The 21,427-nt window shown below is 38.0% G+C and overlaps 2 protein-coding genes across 5 annotated transcripts in view; one reads left to right on the top strand and one right to left on the bottom strand.

Annotated features, from left to right (window-relative positions):
• The first annotated feature begins 1,416 nt into the window (after positions 1-1,416).
• FKBP7 (FKBP prolyl isomerase 7) lies at positions 1,417-11,010 on the top strand. Of its 2 annotated transcripts, none has more exons than XM_060106614.1 (4): positions 1,417-1,747; positions 2,779-2,930; positions 7,860-7,990; positions 10,670-11,010. In XM_060106614.1, the coding sequence occupies exons 1-4, from the start codon at positions 1,497-1,499 to the stop codon at positions 10,829-10,831; spliced, it is 696 nt and encodes a 231-aa protein (XP_059962597.1). In that variant the 5' UTR covers positions 1,417-1,496; the 3' UTR covers positions 10,832-11,010. The 2 variants fall into 2 exon arrangements, with proteins under 2 accessions (XP_059962597.1, XP_059962595.1); XM_060106612.1 differs by having other exon boundaries at positions 1,418-1,747; positions 7,857-7,990.
• Positions 11,011-14,711: 3,701 nt separating this feature from the next.
• PJVK (pejvakin) overlaps positions 14,712-21,427 on the bottom strand; it is a 37,728-nt gene continuing 31,012 nt past the window's right edge. For 2 of the 3 annotated variants that reach the window (XM_060106287.1, XM_060106285.1), the window contains exons 2-6: positions 19,472-19,667; positions 18,579-18,720; positions 17,161-17,278; positions 15,198-15,296; positions 14,712-15,004 (exon numbers count right to left, since the gene is read on the bottom strand). In XM_060106287.1, coding sequence (XP_059962270.1) covers positions 14,712-15,004; positions 15,198-15,296; positions 17,161-17,278; positions 18,579-18,650 — 582 coding nt within the window. In that variant the 5' untranslated portion in view covers positions 18,651-18,720; positions 19,472-19,667. The remainder of the gene's footprint in view (positions 15,005-15,197; positions 15,297-17,160; positions 17,279-18,578; positions 18,721-19,471; positions 19,668-21,427) is intronic. The other variant, XM_060106286.1, reaches the window with a different exon arrangement.

Here is a 21,427-nt window from a genome sequence, read left to right as displayed (position 1 = left end):
AGCCTCAGGTCTTTCTGGTGGTTGTTTTTTTTTTCCAAAAAAAAAAAAAAAAACCTCCTATTTATGTTTCCTTCGTATCCTTCTCCCATTCAGGGGGCCCGAGAAATTATCTTCTAGGAAGTCAGTGTGCCATTGAGAGTCCTCCGGCAAGGAACCGCGAGGAACTGTCACCACGCCGACAATGAATCTTAGCCACAACTTCATTTAGAATATAAAACACGGAAGCAAGGGTTGGACTTTATTTTTAAAATGGAAGTTTTCTCTAGCCTTTATGATTTTTTAAAATCCTGTTTTGAAATGACCATCCCCTTGTATAATTGACAATAATTTTCAGATTTCTGTAATTTCACAAGCTTTAAGCAAAGCCGATATAAGCAGGCTCGGTGCTGCGGCTTTTAGGCTTTTAGCATCACTGAGGCGGATAACACCTCCCCTTCCAGAGCCTATTTCAGGCCTTCGCTGAGGTCCTTCTGGTTTGGGAAAAAGTCTTCGGGTATTCGCTTGGAAATACGGCGAACTGACGGATAGATGGACAGATGGAAATGTATTTAATAAATCGAATACGTATAGTTAAATGTTAATGATAGAATCCAAGTAGTGGATATAAGGCCGCGGTGATGGGGTAGTAAAATTTATTCTGTATGTTGTAAAGTTCTTCATGCTAAAATGTTGGGGGTGAGGATATAAGGCTGGCTTTGTGTCGGACTTGGTCAAATCCCTGCTGCGTATTAGCCGTGAGATTGAAACAGAATGCCCAATACTCAAATTACCTAGTTTTCTCGTCTGTGGAATGTGGATAATTACCTGTGTCGCAGAGTTGGTAAGAAAAGCAAAACTGTTAGGAGCTTTACCCGCACTCCTAGAAGCCCTCAAATCAAGGGCGACCGCGAGTGGTGAGGGAAGGAAATGCAAACCAGCAGCTGGTCCCGAATCGTTGGAGTCGGCTCTCGGGAACAGCCGTTAACCCCGCTTCGGGGAGCAGCGGTACTAGTGTGTGGCTTAGCCTAGTACCGCTTAATGCATGACTTCGACCCCGAGAAGGCGCTTCAAAGACACCGCAGAAGCAGAATGCCTCCCCCGATGCCCACCAGTTCTCTAGGGATCTGAGGAGACGCCTTTCATGCCCAGAAATGACAATCATATCCTCGGACTATGACATCCCATCAGAGTCTTATTTCCTCTTTTGCCAGTTTCAAAAGGTAACGCGAACGTTACTATCGAACCCTGAGGAAACTGTAAATTATGCGGTCTTAGCGAGGAGATGCGGTGCAAGTGTGGAGTGCTGCCTTAGCGACTGAAGACAGCCAGCCAAAGCGCGGGGTACCACCAGGACGAAACCAGCAGCCGACGCGCAAAAATTCCGCTGCTGGGCGCGCCGCAGGGAAAGGGGGCGGGGCCACGCTTCGCCCCGCCCCCGGCCTTTTATGACGTAGAACAATGCCTGCCACGCGTCGGAACTAGACTGCTGGCGCGGCCACACCGCGCCAGTGACACGCATGAGGGAACGCGGTGGTCATCTGGAGCCGACTCTCGGAATTATGCATTTCTTATTTAGGTTAATCATTTTCTTTTACCTGTGGGGCATTTTTACTGCTCAGGCACAAAAGGCAGAGGAGAGCATAGAGGAAGTGAAAATAGAAATTTTGCATCGTCCAGAAAATTGTTCTAACACAAGCAAAAAGGGAGACCTGCTAAATGCCCATTACGACGGCTTCTTGGCTAAAGACGGCTCGAAATTCTACTGCAGGTAGGAAATGATGCGAACAGCTCCGGCGTCCAGTTGATGCACTAAATCTAGCCTCCCTCCACCAACCAGAAACCTAATTTGTTGTTTGATTTGTTCTTGTTTTTTAACAGCAAGAGTTTAGCCTTTTATTTCTAGGGGGGAAATCAGATTTGATACAGTATTTCCCTATTATATGGAATATTATTTTAAATTACTGAAAATGTTGGCCCAAGAAATTATTAAAAATACACACATCCATACACTCCGCCGACCAGCACCACTACCCTTGGTACCTATAGAAGTAAGTCAAGGTACTGTTTGTAAGAATGCTCACACTTTTCCTTTGCTGTGGGCTGGAGCCTCCTTACTGAGGACTACGTAGAGTTGTTTAGGAGATATTACCTGGCCTTCAGAAGCACGATATTTACTGGCTGAAGGCCACTTTCCAGCTGTATCAAGAAGCCACTACAATGACTTTCTCTGGTGACTTCCGGACCCTGTGTCCTGCCTGCCCCCTCATCCCACCACTACTTACTCTGATTTAATTGATGATTTATTACTCAGAGGTAGAATGTCTTTTCTCCTTCTGTGCTATTACCCTATAAAAATACAATTGGGGAAAGTTAGTTCTTTGCATCTAGAATAGAGAAATTTAATAAGAAGAAAAGATACAAATTTTAATCGTGGTTCAAATGACTTTTTGAGGCTAAACCTGTACCATTATTTTTGAGACAATCCAGGCAGCTAGTTAGGGGCAGGAGACCCATTAAAAAGTTAACTGTTGAGTAGTTTTTGTAAAGATGACAATCAAAAAAGAAAATGAGATGACCCCTAATGACTATCTTTGGGCAGATTATACCTCTGTCTGGCTATTACGAGGGAAGTTTGAGCCAAACACCCCACTAGGGGGTTCAGAATGAATCTTAATATAGGAAAAGAGATGGTTAGAGAGGACTCCAATTTTAAATTGGAACTAAATGCTCAGCTGTATTTTAAAGTTTGATTTTATTTTTCTTGAAATCAACTTACCTAGGTGTTGTTTTTAATTATAGCCGGACACAAAATGAAGGCCACCCCAAATGGTTTGTTCTTGGTGTTGGACAAGTCATAAAAGGCCTAGACATTGGGATGACGGATATGTGTCCTGGCGAGAAGCGAAAATTGATTATACCCCCTTCATTTGCATATGGAAAGGAAGGCTATGGTAAGGTGTTTTAACATGTATGTCTCTAAGTTATATTTAAAAATAAATCATAGACTTCGGGTATATAGTCGAAAACTCAAAAGCAGACTCTCAAAGTTAAATAAGATATAGAACATAGGGTCCAATAAACTTTAGCTCTATCGAGTCCAGTCATCATTAAAGAAAGAGAAATTAAAAAACAAAAATGATATACCATTTTCACCCATCAGATTAGCAAAGACATAAAAGTTGGCAAAGGTATGGAAAAAACAGCAGTCCCATGCATTATTGCTGGGAATGTAAATCATTCGACCTCTTTAGCAATTTCTATCAAAATTTAAAATGCACATATCCTCTGATCCCATAGTTCCATTTCCAGGAATGTGTACCAAGGTACATCTTAAAGAACATGGATTGCAGACTTTTTGGGGTAGCAAGACTGCAAACTACCCGAGTATCCCTTAGTGGGAAATTAGTTAACTAAGTTATGCTATATCTATACAGTGGATTATTGTGCAGCCAGTAAAAAGAATGAAGTAGAGCCATATGTTTTAATGTGTTAAAGATAAAATGGGATAGAATATATTCCTGCAACAAATATTTATTGAGCATCAGTGCCAGGCTCTATTCTAGGCACTGAGCATAAAGCAGTGTACAATGCAGAAACAGTTTCCTAACCTCAATGAGAGCTTACATGTGAGAGGGGAAATATCACATATGCATCACGTATCTACAAAGACTATCTAAAAAGTACACCATCTGATGGTATTAAATGTTCCTGGGAAGGAGGCCTGAGGGTCAAGGGTAAGGAGATTTCCTCTCATTCTGTAATATATTATAGTATTTAAATTTTTTTACTGTATGCATGTACTAAATTTTATATTGAAGTATAGTTGACTTAAAATACTATATTAGTTTTAGGTATAAAACATGGTGACTCAATATATTTATAGATTACACACCATACAGAATTATTACAGTATTATTGACTATGTCCCCTGTGCTGTATATAACATCCCAGTTGGTGGGAATGTAAATTGGTACAGCCACAACTGAAAACAGTATAAAAGTTTCTCAAAAAAGTAAAAATAGAACTACCATATGATCCAGCAATTCCACTCCTGGGTATTTTTCTGAAGAAAATGAAAACACTAATTTGAAAAGATATATGCACCCCAGTGTTCATTACAGCATTATTTACAATAGCCAAGATATGGAAACAACTTAAGTGTCCATCGATGGATGAACGGATAAAGAAGATGTGGTACACACACACACACACACAAACACACACACACACACACACACACACACACTCTGGAATATTACTCAGCCATGAAAAGGAATGAAATCTTGCCATTTGCAACAACATGGATGGACCTAGAGGGTATTATGCTAAGTGAAATAAGTCAGACAGAGAAAGACATGTATTAATTTTTCCAAAATTAAATTTTTAAAAATCACTAAAGTTAGAAGTGGAGCGGAATAGAGAAATTTTTAAGAGGGGAAAATGGGCAGTGTGGTAGAGGGCTGGTTTCTATATTGCATTCTCAGTTGGGTCCTTGCTTCCTATTGCTGTGTGAAAACTATAAAGATTTTTCTTTTGGCCATACCCCAGGGATTGTGGGGATCTTAGCTCCCCGACCAGGGATTGAACCCATGCCCCCTGCAGTGGAAGTGCAGAGTCCTAACCACTGGACCATCAGGGAATTCCCCAAAGAAAGAATCTTTACCTTCTCATTCTATTTAGAGCCCTTCTGAACCCCACGTATTTGAAATATTTAGTATATAATTAAAGTAATTAAAGATTTTCTACAATGAAATGTTGTCTTTATCCCCCAATATTGCGTTGAAATGGCACACCCTCTTTAAGGCTGTTAGTTTACTCATTAGGCAGAATGGTTCCCTCGCCTATTCTTTCCAGCAAGAGTAGGGGATCACTGCCCCAAATTGGATTGGAGGGAAGTTAGTGGTGCAAATCAGATCCAATCAGATTTAAAGCTCCTAAAGAGACAGTTCCAGATAACTACAGCTTCACTTTCAAAGCTTTTCGCCAATCGTTTGGTTCCATCAAAAAAGCTCCCACAGGGCTTCCCTGGTGGCGCAGTGGTTGAGAGTCCGCCTGCCGACGCAGGGGACACGGGTTTGTGCCCCGGTCTGGGAAGATCCCATATGCCGCGGAGCGGCTGGGCCCGTGGGCCATGGCCACTGAGCCTGTGCGTCCGGAGCCTGTGCTCCACAACGGGAGAGGCCACAACAGTGAGAGGCCTGCATACCGGAAAAAAAAAAAAAAAAAAAAAAAGCTCCCACAGAACCATAATTAGTGTATCCTATTTTTAGTTGTAAAGGAACATAGGAGAGGGAGAGAAAATTGAAGATAAATTGGACGCAGTCTTGTCCTAAAAACGCTGTCATGGGTTGAGGTCAATTCTAGGCAAAATGATATAGGCAGAGTTTGCCTTTCAGTCTCCTTAATCTCATTTTCAGAGTTTCTCTTTCTCTCTTGTAGATACCTCCACATTCTGCCTGCTACCAGGGCACCCACATCTCTCATCAATAGGTGCTCATCTTGGGTCCTGTTACCCTGTGACAAATGAGTACTTATCTTATCCTTTTTGTAAACTAATCTATGCTTAGATACAAATGACTACCCAGTCTGCCTAAGCTATTAATAAGCCAGACCCTTGCTACAAAAATGTAGAAATTTGACTTGAAGTTAGTTCATATTCAATTTGAGGTGTCTTCAATAAATATATAAAAATAATCTCACTAGTAACATCACCAACACCTACATTTTACACGTAAGGAAACTGAGGCCCGACAAAAGTGTGTTCTTTGGAATGTAGTTAACTGCTAGTTTACCTGCATTATTTATAATAGCTTACTAATAGCTTGAATTCAGTTATTTTAAAAGCTGCTGTGTATACCATAAGTAACTGCTTAACAAACAATATCTTGATTGAATAAGTTTTAAATAAGTTGTTATTAAGACCTAACATTAGCTATAACTTTATTTTAGGTAGTACTTGAAGAAGTCTTTTCCTGTGCGCAGTATCTTTGCCTAATGTCACAGAGCACCCCTGCATGTCTTGAAATGCATGTGACTTATTAGTGCTTTAATTAACAGTACATGTGGTATGTACAGATTCTTTACATTAACTCCTAATTCTTTGATCTGCTTCTCTAAATACAAGTAATTCTATAGCAAATGCATATTTTTCTCTTCTTTATACTGTAATTTTTTAGTAAGATAAAACTTAACTGGCAATATATTCTATGTTTACAGTAGAATTTTTGGGAAACTTAGACTTGTAATATTTTTTAAGAAATTTGAATTTGTGTTTTGAATTCGTTTTTAATTATTGTCAGAAGAAGTTATTTTTCTGTCATAAAGAGGTCTTAACTGGACAGAATAGGAATGGGTTTTGTAAAAATGATCAATCAATCTCTAGCTCTTTTACTATAAAGTCAGGTAATATGTGGTATGTTGGTTGGGATGGTCACATTAGTCATGTAATATGTGGGTAGATTTTTCTATGTCCTGGCTTTGGAGATGGCTGATCCACTTATTTTGGCTGTAACTTTCAAGCTTTTTTCTTTGGATTATATAAATACTTTAGCAAGAATTCTCCACTTTTTCATTTAAAAAATTACTATTTGCTTCAAAGGACAAACTTAGCCATTTTTTAAATAAATGATAGAGGCCATTCATTCAACAAATATTTGAGTAACTATAAAGTACTGGTGACAAAAGCCACCCAGTGCCTCTTAGCAAGTCATTTCTGCAGGTCATTTTTATGAATGGCCCTCTGAAGTAGCCCATAGATTGCTAAAGTCATCTGTGACATCACTTAATAGATTAACTTTATTAAAGAGAGCTATTTAATACTTAGAAGGCTTTTTTGCGATTATAAATTTCTTCATGAAATTGTTACTGGTTTGTTCTGTCATTGCACTATTTTTTGTCTATAAAGAATTTGAAAGACATGTATACTAATACATATATTTTATTCATACTTCCAAATAACTGAACAAAATCATTTTCTAAAAGATACCTATCTTTGAAATTGTTCTGCCTGTGAATTTCTTCTCTGCACTAGCTCTCTCCTGTATAACGTTGGGGTATATTAATAAAAATTACATGATTTAGGTCTTCCCTGGTGGCTCAGTGGTTAAGAATACACCTGCCAGGCTTCCCTGGTGGCGCAGTGGTTGAGAGTCCGCTTGCCGATGCAGGGGACACAGGTTCGGCCCCGGTCCGGGATGATCCCACATGCCGCGGAGCGGCTAGGCCCGTGAGCCATGGCCGCTGAGCCTGCGTGTCCGGAGCCTGTGCTCCGCAACGGGAGAGGCCACAACAGTGAGAGGCCCGCGTACTGCAAAAAAAAAAAAAAAAAAAAAAAGAATACACCTGCCAATGCAGGGGAGACGGGTTAGAGCCCCAGTCCAGGAAGATCCCACATGCCACAAAGCAGCTAAGCCCATGCGCCACAACTACTGAGTCTGCACTCTAGATACCATGAGCCACAACTACTGAGCCCACGTGTCACAACTACTGAAGCCCACATGCCTAGAGCACATGCTCTGCAGCAAGAGAAGCCACCGCAATGAGAAGCCTGCGAACTGCAATGAAGAGTAGACCCCGCTCGCTGCAACTAGAGAAAGCCCACCCACAGCAACAAAGACCCAACGCAGCCAAAAATAGATTAATTTTTAAAAATACATGATTTATATTTATTTCCATTTAATCAGGAAATAATGGTCCCCTGGGTCTTTAGAACTGACTTGGTTTGAAGACATATGGAAAAAAGTGTTCCTAAGAAATATTTAGAAAGCAATTTTTATAAATATGAAATAATATAATCATAATGCTATAATGGCTATTTGTAAATAAATATTTGAATGTCATCTTCATGTAAGTTAAAGTGTTAAAATTTACACCTTTAGCAGAAGGCAACATTCCACCTGATGCAACACTGATTTTTGAGATTGAGCTTTATGCTGTGACCAAAGGACCACGAAGCATTGAAACATTTCAACAGATAGATATGGACAATGACAGGCAACTTTCTAAAACTGAGGTAATTCAAACAGATTTCATATGTACAATCTAATTTTTTGTCACATCTGTGTTATAGCTATTATTTTTACTTCTACCTAGTATGGACTGATTAATTTGCTTTTATAGAGCTGGTTACCAAAAAACTAAATTCGAAGAAGAAAATGTAGTTTTTTAATGTAAAACTTGAAACTAAGTCAGACTGTTTAATTTCCTTTCTCCCTGCAAAAGGGTCATTAAAATACCAAACTAATCTCTACGAGGCATTTCTGGCATCTAGCCGACAGGAGAAGATCTTTTCAAGCAGCACTGTAGGAATTTGTAACTGGGCAAATAATTCCCACCTCATAGGATTGTGAGGATTACATGAGATTATTAAAAGAGCTAGGAAAAATTTGAACTGTGTAGCCCAGAAAGTTGGTAAACAGGGTCCTGGAGTTCAGTTACCTAGCTTCTGCATCCTTAAAAAGCTAAAAATAGAGTTGTCATGTGATCCAGCAATCCCACTCCTGGGCATATATCCAGACAAAACTATAATTCAAAAAGATACATGCACCCCTATGTTCATAGCAGCACTATTTACAATAGCCAAGACATGGAAGCGACCTAAATGTCCATCGACAGACGAATGGATAAAGAAAGTGTGTGTGTGTGTGTGTATACACACACACACACACACACACACACACACTGGAATATTACTCAGCCGTTAAAAAAGTGAAATAATGCCATTTGCAGCAAGATGGATGGACATAGAGATTATCATACTAAGTAAACTAAGAGAAAGACAAATATCATATGGTATCACTTATATGTAGAATCTAAAAAAATGATACACAAATGAACTTATTTAAAGAATAGAAATAGACTCACAGATGTAGAAAACAAACTTATGGTTACCAAGGGGGAAAGGAGGAGAGGAGGCATAAATTGGGAATTTGGGATTAACAGATATACGCTACTATATAAAAAATAAACAACAAGGACCTACTGCATAGCACAGGGAACTATATTCAGTATCTTGTAATAACCTATAATGGAAAAGAATCTGAAAAAGAATAGATCATAGGGCCTCCCTGGTGGCGCAAGTGGTTGAGAGTCCGCCTGCCGATGCAGGGGATACGGGTTCGTGCCCCGGTCTGGGAGGATCCCATATGCCGCGGAGCGGCTGGGCCCGTGAGCCATGGCCGCTGAGCCTGCGCGTCCGGAGCCTGCGCGTCCGGAGCCTGTGCTCCGCAACGGGGGAGGCCACAACAGTGAGAGGCCCGCATACTGCAAAAAAAAAAAAAAAAAAAAAAAAAAAGAATAGATCATAGATATATAGATATTTGTATAACTGAATCACTTTCTGTGTACCTGAAACATTGTAAATCAACTATACTTCAATGCAAAAAAAAAATGATAATAAAATACCCAGCCTTGTTTAACACGATCTCCAAATCGTTGTGCTTTGCTCTCTTTAGTTATTATATGTATTAATACATGATTTATTTATATAATATACATAATTTCCAATAGAAATATAATTGAGTTACATACATAATTTTAAATGTTTTAGTAGCCACATTTTAAAAAGTAAAAAGAAACAAGTGAAATTAATGTTAATTAATTAACTCAATATATCTAAAATATTGCCATTTCAAAAAAAAAAAAAAAAAAAGGTCTTCCCTGGTGGCGCAGTGGTTGAGTCCGCCTGCTGATGCAGGGGACACGGGTTCGTGCCCCAGTCTGGGAGGATCCCACATACCGCGGAGCGGCTGGGCCCGTGAGCCATGGCTGCTGAGCCTGCGCGTCGGAGCCTGTGCTCCGCAACTGGAGAAGCCACAACAGTGAGAGGCCCGCGTACAGTTAAAAAAAATAAATAAAATAAAATAAAATAAAATATTGCCGTTTCAACATGAAACCAATATAAAAATTATCAATGACATTTTTTATTATCTTCAAAATTTGTTGTGTATTTTACCTTTACAGTAGCTTGTCTCAGTTTGATCTACCACATTTCAAGTGCTTAATGGACATATATGGCTAGTAGCTACCATGTTAGGCTGTGCTTATAATGTGTCTTTGCTTAGAGAAATGTCACATAGAGAAAAGAGAATACTTCAGAATACCTGTTCTTTATTTGACATTAGAGAGATGATCATAATTTGTAGATTGGGGGAGAGCTATAGAAGCATAGAAAAATTAAGAAAATTAAATTTTATTTCAAAACCTGTAGTTGGGTTTTTTATTCATTATACATATTTACTATTGGGTTGGCCAAAAAGTTCATTCAAGTTTTTCATAAGATGGAAAACCCCGAACGAACTTTTTGGCCAAGCCAATAACTTTATAGATTATAGAAATGCCAATTTGGATTTTATTCACTAATGGAAATCCTTAAGCGGGAGTTTCCTTTGATAATGTGGATAGTGTAGATTATTGGAAAGCATTTAGTTTCAACAAAATTCAATTCAGATGTTAATCTGAGTATGTACCACTAACCACCTATAACCTTGGGGGAAGCTAGTTTGAAGATCAGTTTCTCTTCAGAAAATTGCTTCAAAGGTTGAAAAAATTAAACCTCAAATAGCTTTTTAAATTTTTATATCACTTATTATAAGCAGTCTTAGATATGAGTTTCTTTATGTAAACATTTTCTCAAAGTTGCTGGAAATTTCTTGTGATATCTTTTTATTAAAGAAATATTATTTTGGCCTAGATAAGTCATTACCTGAAAAAGGAATTTGAAAAGGATGAGAAGCCACGGGACAAATCATATCAGAATGCAGTTTTAGAAGATATTTTTAAGAAGAACGACCATGATGGTGATGGCTTCATTTCTTCTAAGGAATACAATGTCTATCAACATGATGAACTATAGCGTATTTTTATCTCTAAATTTTCTTAGCTATTTACTGTACTTTATATGTAAAACAAATTCACTTTTCTCTGAGTTGTATTTTCTATTTTTCCCCCATGAACATATTTTGATCCCTTCAATACATGTAATTTTGGAATAATAAATGTGAGGCTGTTTTGCAAAATTTAACTTTCAAGTAAGGCATGATTGTGTTTCCTATTGCTTTATTCTGTTAACATGAATTGCAGCACCATAAAATCGACCTCTGCATCCTAGTGGGCAGCTTTTCCCCTTCAGGTTATAGGAGGACATCTATGTCAAAATCCACAAGCTTGGGCTTCCCTGCTGGCGCAGTGGTTGAGAGTCCGCCTGCCGATGCAGGGGACACGGGTTCGTGCCCCGGTCCGGGAAGATCCCACATGCCGCGGAGCAGCTTGGCCCGTGAGCCATGGCCGCTGAGCCTGCACGTCCAGAGCCTGTGCTCCACAACGGGAGAGGCCACAACAGTGAGAGGCCCGCGTACCACACACACACAAAAAAATCCACAAGCTCTTCTCAACTCTAACCTTAACAGCATGTATAGTTATGTAAATATCCAAATTTTAATATTTAAAGTGCCCCATATTTTTAAAATATTTAATAGGGACCCAGGACTTAACATTTCATTTGTTTATACATTTCACAGCATTATGGATAGTAGGATATAAAAATCATAGGACCGAGGAATCTTCCTTTAGTATGCATGCAGGAAAGTATTAGTTGTATAACTCTGTCAGAGAGCCTCAACATAGTCTGTACTTTTTGGTGCAAGTTTCTGGCCTTAGGTATTTGTTCCAATGACTAATGTTTGAAAGACATTTCATCAGACCAAAGGCTTTGTGCCTCTATCTTAGAGCAGGCATCATAAAGTCTGTACTGCTCTGACTCTTGCATTCCCTCAGACATCATTATACGGCTCTTCCTTCTCGTAGGCCTTTATATCTACCATCCCTAACTTTTTGTCTTGATAGTTTTAAATTGATGCTACGCTATTTCTTAGTCTCCCTTTCTCTAGGTATCTCTATCCTATGTCACTTCTCACAATGTTCTTGTTATTAACCATGATCGAGCATTACAAACTGGTATGCCATCAAGTTTTTGATAAATATGTAGAACTTATTTCACACGAGGATATCAGATGAGGATGCAGATGAAGATATAAAGTGCGATGGCAGTTTTGTGTCATGGTCAAATCATTGTGGTCCAACATGTTAAGAGGTAAGAGATGCTGTAGAAGATCATGTTGGTACCCAAGAAAGGACACATATTTATTGGAACATGTAAGATATACTTACTGTGCATGTAGAAATGTGTGGTTAGGCAGTAAATAGCTCTATTCAAAACAATTGAGTTCAAAACAAAGTCTTTTCCATTTTCTGAAACTTGCTCTTTCCAAACCATTGTTCACTGTTCATCTTTTAACCTCTTTAAATATACTGCTAGAAATCCTATAATTTAAAAGTATAAGGGCAACACAAAAACCACTAGATTAGTGGATATCACATATGCATAGCACAGTTAGACACTTTGTAAAATAAAAACCTTTACTATCTTTTCTTTCCCCCCGATATTTCTTCATTCCTATCCCTATTTTTATAACTCCTCACTTAATCATCAACTTTTATCCCTTTACTTCCCTCAGAAAAACGTGCTCCGTTCAAGTAAACTAAGTTGCTAATACAATATTATGTTTTGGTTTGGAAACTGCCCCCATTCTCTATATCCATATCAATAAAAGTCACTAGAGGTTTTTTTGATCAGTATACTCATATTTGCACCTGAATCATATACTCTGCCCCAAACAAAAATACTGTGAAGGCTATATATGGAAATTATCCTATGATACAAACTTTCTAATTCTAACCTTTCTGTCCCATTGTTTTCATACCAAGTGCTTCTAAATTTACGTTTATTTATTTATTTATTTATTTTTGGCTGCTTTGAATCTTCGTTTCTGCGCATGGGCTTTCTCTAGTTGCAGCGAGTGGGGGCTATTGGGCCTAATCAAGCAGAGGGCTCAGAAGAGCCCGACAAGTTTGATCAAGGAGAGACTTCCTGTCTCAGATAATGCCAAACTGTTTACCAAAGTAATTGTACCAGTTTGTTTTCCAACTAGTATGAGAGTTTCAGTTGCTTTTCATGCTCGCCAAAGCTTACTATTAGCAATTTGAAGATTTTGAATTCTTCTACTATACGTAGTGCTATCTCATGGTGGGTTCTTTTTTTAAAACACTAAATGGATTGAATCACTTTTAAATTTATTTATTTATTTTTCGCTGCATTGGGTCTTCGTTGCTGCACGCGGGCTTTCTCTAGTTGCGGTAAGCGGGGGCTACTCTTCCTTGAGGTGTGCAGGCTTTGCATTGCAGTGGCTTCTCTTGTCGTGAAGCACAGACTCTAGGCGTGTGGGCTTCAGTAGTTGTGGCATGCAGGCTCAGTAGTTGTGGCTCGCAGGCCCTAGAGTGCAGGCTCGGTAGTTGTAGCGCACAGGCTTAGTTGCTCCAAGGCATGTGGGAGCTTCCCAGACCAGGGCTTGAACCTGCGTCTCCTGCATTGGCAGGTGGATTCCTAACCACTGCACCACCAGGGAAGTCCCTAAACTTATGTTTTAAAAAATTATAGATGATGGTAAATGAACATGGAGATTTACTCTAAAACTCTAATCACATTTAAATAGTTAAAAAGATAAAATGTTGGGCCTCCCTGGTGGCGCAGTGGTTGGGAGTCCGCCTGCCGATGCAGGGGATACGGGTTCGTGCCCCGGTCTGGGAGGATCCCATATGCCGCGGAGCGGCTGGGCCCGTGGGCCATGGCCGCTGGGCCTGCGCGTCCGGAGCCTGTGCTCCGCAACGGGAGAGGCCACAACAGTGAGAGGCCCGCATACCGCAAAAAGAAAAAAAAAAAAAAAAAAAAAAGATAAAATGTTAATCCTTCCACATACATATAGTATACAAGTATTTCGTATTTACATAATTGCCTAATGACTTCATAGGCATATGCATAGTAGTGACTGTTGTACTATACTCTTTGATTTCTGGAACTTTAACACAGTATTTTTGTAATTATTTTAAAATGGTGTATAGTAAATAATTTAGGTTGCTTGTGTATAAAAAAATTTCAGATGTCTTACAGAGTAGATGCAAAAGATCTCACAGAACTAAATACGTTAAATGTTTTAAACATTTTCAAAGGAGAAAAGAAATAAACATGTCCCAGCTGCCTTAACTTTAAAATGACTGTAGTGAGTTTTTATAAAGACAAAGCTGGCGAGCACATATATATGTACATCACAGAATGGCAGCCCATTACTACTATCAGTCATCCTTAATTGTGTACACAAAACCCCACACTGAGCTCAGTGTGCTTTTAATTTGATACCACAATTAAACATTTAGGATTACATTAAATTATTAACACATTTTTCTCATTTTACCAGACCTAGGGCAATAGTTAAAGCACCATAAAGTTGCCACTTGTGTACTCTTGTCATTCTTAGATTTTGAATTAAAAGCCAACTAAAAATAAAATTGATATCTAGAAAATTTCTATGTAAAATGAGACTAAATCCCAAAATATACTTCTAAAGTGACTGGCAGATTTTACGAAGGAATATCTATATTCTGAATTTTATATTTAAACCTTTTCCAATATAAACATTATTAATCTTCATGACAATTTATGAGGTAGACACTATTATCATCTCTATGTTATAGATGGGAAAAATGATGCCCAGACAGGTTAATTTCTTGTTCCCCTACCTCTTTAATTTGCTACAACTCATCAAAGCAAACCTAGATAATTTTGGAAAGGTGTGTGGCACAGTTGCACCTAAAGCACCAGCAAGATACATTGATTTTCCATTTTATTTCATTCTCTTGTGCCAAATATCAAAACAAGGAACTGCATGAAGTCTCACATACTTCTGCCCATCGACAGAGCACTGAAAGCACCCATAAACCGTCTCCCTTTTAAAGTTCCCCATGCCACAGAGTATGCAAGGTCCTTTTGGAATACTGTGATTAAGTAAATTAACTCGGATATGAGTCCCTTCTTTGAGTGAAATATCACTCATGCTGAGAGATTTGTCATAATAGTCAGAAAAAAGATCATCTAAGTAAAGCTGTGAACGAGAAATGGCATCCATCACTCTTCTATCTAAAAGGACAAAAAAAGAAATGTGTTAAAAGTCAAATAAAAAATGTATAGCCAAACTGCAATTATAACTATGTGTGAATCTAAACCATCAGTCATGAAATTTGGCTTTTAAATTTAAATTCTTAACACAGGATTACTGAAGAGATAACCTCAAGTGTTAATCTGAGAAGAAAAAAATCTTCAGTGGACATACTTCTTTCAAATAGTATATTTCTCAATCTGTAGAGCAGTGCAAATGTTGCCGTTTCTTCCATTTCAAATCCTCCTTTTGACACTGAAGTGACACAAAGGTCTATAAAAGAAATTTTAGAAGATGTTATAATTTGAACAACTCATATTTTATTGGGAGTTTTAATTGTGGTTGAATTCTGGTATGTGCCATTCATTTTATTTTTTTAAGTTAAATTTTACATATTTTTAGAAAAGGTAACATTTACATGGTACAAAATTCAAAGAGTACAAAAAGAGGATACGGTGACAAATAAGTCTCTACGTTGACCCCAGCCTCAGTTTTACACCCCAAGGTAACTACTGTTGTGTGTACTTCCAGAAATACTCCAAATATTTTACATGCATAAAGAATATGTATATATGTATGTAAGTATGTATATATATAAAACTGTTTAGGCTCAAATAGATACACATTTCTTTAAAATATCATAGAGATTATTCCATGTCAGGATCTTCAGTGCTACATAATTCCTAGTGGCTTCACAGTATTCTATTATGTGGATGAACCATTATTCAACTAGCTGCTGATAATATACCTTAAGGTTATTTCCAGTCTTTTGCTATTATGAACTGACTATCCTTATACCCCCATCATTTCATATATGTATATCTATAGGATAAATTCCTAAAAGTGTAAATAAGGCTAAAATGTATGTAATTTAAAATTTTGATGGACATATCAGTTCTATCAGTTTACACTTCTAGTGATCAATATTACTGTAACAACCTACACCCTTGGACTTCCCTGGTGGTCCAGTGGTAAAGAATCTGCCTTGCAACACAGGGGATGCAGTTTTGATCCCTGGTCAGGGAACTAAGATCCCACATGCTGCGGGGCAACTAAGCCCATGAGCCACAACTACTGAGCTCGTGCACCTCAACTAGAGAGCCTGCGTGCGGCAAACTCTAGTAGCCCATGCACTCTGGAACCCGAGCACCACAACTACAGAGCCCACGTGCCCTGGAGCCTGCATGCCACGACTAGAGAAGAGAAAAGAGAAAACCCGCAGGCCACAACTAGTGAGAAGCCCGCGTGCTGACACGAAGAGCCCGCACGCCACACAAAAGATCTCGCGTGCCCCAACAAAGATCCCGCATGCCTCAGTGAAGATCCCACATGCTGCAACCAAGACCCGATGCAGCCAAAAGAATAAATAAATAATAAATAAATAAATCTTAAAAAAAAAAAAAAACCTACACCCTTTAGTGTCCCAGATAGAATTTAATTAGTATGATTTGTTTCTGGACTCCCTACTCCCTCCTCCGACAGAACTGCAGAAACAGAAGCAGGTCTAAAAATGTTCATAAATCACCATGGCTAAGGGGCTCCCTTGCCTAGTCCTTTGGGCTACACCTAGACTTGAGCTGGCTGGTCTAATAATCTTAAAACCTGTGAAATGCAGAAATTTAAACTGAGCTGCACTGCAGTATTATATAAGGTGACAATTTGGGGGAATTATTTGTAACTTTAAGGTTTTAGGGAGAGTCCAGAGTTGGGGGAGCTGGGTCTATGAAAGGAAAACCGGAAGAAAGGTTGTCTTTGGGTACCCTGGTTTGGATGCCTTGACATCTGCGACATCTTACTGTCTACCTGCTCTATTTGCCATCACCAAAAGCTACCTATTAGATGATAATTTTTTATTTTCCCATATAAGTCAAGGAAATACTGTCAGTGGATTGTGTTCTCACTCAGCTGTAATTGTAAGTGGGTGGTGGGAAGACTACAGCCTTCCCCAAGAAACAAGGATGAGGTAATGAGTAAGTAAGGACTGGAGGGTCTTTCCCAGTTACTTCACCCAAACATAATATTGACAGTACTGAGAGCAGCACTCTTCTATTATTAGACACTCAGAAAGAGACAGAGATTCTCATTAAATCCTTCTTTAAAAATATGATCATTTCGGTGTTTCATGCAAATCACTCACCAAAGGCACCATCCAAGTAAATGAAGAGTTCGAAAACACTGAAAGCTATGGTTGTGTGTGCTGGAAAAACAATAGCTTTGTCCCTTCCCTTGGGGTTCTGTTCATCCATAAAATGAAACTATATTAAATAAATTAAGTAACATGGTTAAGGAGCACAACACATAAGGATATATTTTTGGAGAAACAAAACATTCCCTACAATCCTACCAAAAACAAACATCCCCACCCCTACAAGCAAAGAATTCTCCTACTTGAATTCAACTGTTTCTAGCAGAGGTCCAAATTAATGGTCCATTGGAGACTTGTGATCTATATTAGGAAATACCTCTCACTACTTTCTCAGTTACTTTGTATCAGAGCCAATGATTAGTGCTAACACATGGGTAATGCTCTCTGGCATAGAAACCTTTTTCTTTCAACTGCAAACCAACTGCCTTTGAGTGCTACAGTTGTTTTTAGCCTGTTCTGTCCACTGTTCCAAAGCAATTACCAACAATTAAGTAAATGTTTCGCTCAGTTCATGCCCCCAAAATGATCCAATGTTAAACAATTTGGTGGGCACCTAAATGTAGCCACTGAACAGAATCTTCATTTGCAAAGATTTGAAACGATTATCATTGTACCCTATCTTTCTAATAATTCATTTTAATAAAACAAATCAAGTCATTATTATGTGTCATTATTAGGTGAATGACAAGGACAAATAATACCATAATTGAGCTAAACATTAAACACAAATAGCTTTCAACATTTTTAAAAGGAGTTAACATTGAATGAAGCATGTTTGGCCATTAACAATATTATTTTAGAAAAATTAATTTAATATAAAAATATAAACTCGGGCCTCCCTGGTGGCGCAAGTGGTTGAGAGTCCGCCTGCCGATGCAGGGGATATGGGTTCGTGCCCCGGTCTGGGAGGATCCCATATGCCGCGGAGCGGCTGAGCCTGCGCGTCCGGAGCCTGTGCTCCGCAACGGGGGAGGCCACAACAGTGAGAGGCCCGCATACCGCAAAAAAAAAAAAAAATAAAAAAAAAAAATAAAAAAAAAAAATAAACTCAACTTTTTAAAATTCAAGTAAAAACTGTATCACTTAAAAATAAAATCAAAGAACTCAACATAACCACTCAATTTGTATTCTTAAAACAGCATAATAGTAATATGAGGGACTCCATCGTGCACATTATTTCACAAGGATTAGTGTTTTCTAACATTATTTTACATGTTTATAATTCAAATTTTCTTGGATTTTTTTCATATTCTAAAACAAAACCATTGGTGTGCAAAACCCTATATACAATAGCAGCTTTTTAATCTCAACATTTGACAAAATACACAAGGCTCATTAGAAACTGAATACTTAAAAAATTCCCATCGCAGCTTTTTAGTAAGAGAAGTCTAATGAGTCTAATGGTTTACCCTCATGGCTTCCCCACGAATTCCAGCGTGCACAGACAGTGAGCACTGTCGTGTGGTTCGGATGCTTTCCATGACCACACACAATACTGCCTTTCTGCTGCTCCTTGACTGACGTATCAAACTGTGGTCAAAATTAATTTTTCTAAAATCAAGAAGACAGACATTCACAAGAATCTGTAACATCTAACTATGTATAATCAAGTACATTTTTTGATTATCATGTGTTACTATTCACGATCCACCTTAATTAAAAGTAAATCAAGGCAGTCCTAATACAAATCAGAAGGTGTGCTCAAAAGAAATTTAATAATCTGCCTCTCCTTTCTATTTTGTTAAAACATGCATACTATAGGAGTCTGCTGGAGGAGACTCTCTTAGTGTATTTGCTGCAAGCAGATTCCTGAAGTCTTATAATCTTATAATTTAGCAAATGCGGCAGAGCCAAAGTGATTTTGCAGAACAATTAAATATTTTTTAAACCAAATGATTCCAGATATCTACACTGATCCAAAGCTTGGACATGTTACTAATTTGCAGTATTTCAAATAAATCAAACAAATTACTCTAGTAAAATATAACCCGAATGTTTTAAGCACTCTTTGTAATGACGTTTATATAATTTAAATATTTAATAAAAACATGGAAGTAGGGCCTCCCTGGTGGCGCAGTGGTTGAGAGTCCGCCTGCCGATGCAGGGGATACGGGTTCGTGCCCCGGTCTGGGAGGATCCCATATGCCGCGGAGCGGCTGGGCCCGTGAGCCATGGCCGCTGGGCCTGCGCATCCGGAGCCTGTGCTCCGCAACGGGAGAGGCCACAACAGTGAGAGGCCCGCATACCGCAAAAAGAAAAAAAAACAAAAAAAACAAAAAAAACATGGAAGTATTATACTGACCGCGTAGTAATTTCCTTGAGTAATGTTGATACTTCCACTTCATGTTTGGTTACTACACCAAATGAAGCTTTTACTGCAACTGAATCTGATCCAGTAACATTAATCCCAACGTCGTTCACAATATGGTTGCCTCGCCTTCCATACAGTGAAACGTCTGATTCATCTTCATAATTCAGTAACTGATAAGATGAAACACCTTTAAGAAAAGGAAATCAATATTTTAAATGTCTTGAATTCATCTACTGTAAATATGTATAGTAGCACATTAATTTACCATTTAAGACTTGATTACCCAAATGTTGAGAATGGCAACATCTTAAACCAAGATTAAAAACAGCAATTCAATTAATTTGACAACAAGATAAATAAATATCCAGAGTACTTTAAATGAATTCAAATTCTCTTTCAGCCAACAGCATACTTAAGCATCAAGATCCACTGGCTAGCTGAAAGAAAAACAAGTGTTTATAAGAAAAATTTGTTAAAATGTCAATATTAGCCTGTTAATACATTTCAGCTTACCAACCGCAGTAACTGAATCAAAAAATAAATACAAATTACTTTCATCGCATTTAACCATGTGAGATAGGCAAGACTGAATAATACCCCCATTTTATAGATGAAGAAATATACTATTATGTCATATTCTAAGTTGATTTGGTTAAAACAATTTTAAAATAACTGAAATTAAATTATACAATAAATAATCTTATAAAATACATTTGAAATTATTCAACCAATAAGAGATTTGATACTATACAAATGTTAGGCATTGTTAACAATATTATTACTGTCACAGTAATAAGAGTTGCTTTTATCAATGAAAATACATAAATATTATGAACATAGGTAGCACAGACAACCTATGTTTAGATTACCAATAATATAGCTGAATGAGTAGTCACTCCCAAACAGACATTTAAACTTACCAGCTGAAATTTCTCTGTCTCCTAGAAGAATATCTTTCAGTGTAAAAGGTGTTGAAGTAAATTTATATCTAGGAAATAGAAAACATCTCTTCTTTTTTACCACCAGACTTAGAGGTTGGTATTTGTCAGCCTCACTGAGGCTTGGAACGGGAACTAATCTCCCTCCATCTCCAACTTGTTTGACAAAGCTCTTGGTAGCCGCAGCAAACATATTAATACGGTATTAAAACGTCATGAACTGCAACCCTCAGATAACAAATCCATGTTTTCAAAAAAAAATCAGGCATAAAACTAAGTCTTGCTTGATTTTAAATATAATTATACACGTTAAAAATACAAAGCATGGTTTCACTGAGTAGCTTACCAGTGTACAGTTTACAACACTACCTCCCCTGGTGTGCTCAGGTAATGAATTATAGATTAACGGTGTAAAATGATATACTAAAAGCAAGTCTAATTTGGAATTGCAGTCTATAACACTAAAATATACACAGAAAACTACTAATCTTTAAATATTATCAATGTCCTTGATGACGGTCACAGCTGATAGTGGTTTGCCAGGTTTGAAGGAAGCATATATAGCCCTACAGGGAACAACAATACGTTAGCCACTAACATTAGCCCTGGACGCCATCCACAGTGGAGCTAGTCCAAAGGGAATTCCTTCACAAGTCCATTGTGCCAATTTTGGCAACAGAAAAGCACTATTTCTGTGTTATGGTACACAGTTCATTCTTTGAACATTTCATTCACTTTCTTTGTATGTTTACAAAACCAAGTGATTAATATAAAAATAAATTCACAGAATATAAGGAAACAATTGTATGCAGAACTTTATAAAATACTAAATGAAAGCCATATTACATGTAACTGCATAAAATCTGCCTTAGGAGTTTCTTATGAAGCTGGCACATAGTGTCTCTCTGATATAGAGTACTGCTGCATTTATTTTCTTTTTGTTTCATCATTACTATCCAGTTACTCAACCTTTAAAGAGAGCTGTATAAAGTTTAGACTTGTTTTTAAG

This window comes from Mesoplodon densirostris, chromosome 8 (assembly GCF_025265405.1).
Source record: "Mesoplodon densirostris isolate mMesDen1 chromosome 8, mMesDen1 primary haplotype, whole genome shotgun sequence".
In the NCBI taxonomy this organism is placed as follows: Eukaryota; Metazoa; Chordata; class Mammalia; order Artiodactyla; family Ziphiidae; genus Mesoplodon; species Mesoplodon densirostris.
This window is presented reverse-complemented; position numbering and strand designations above follow the sequence as displayed.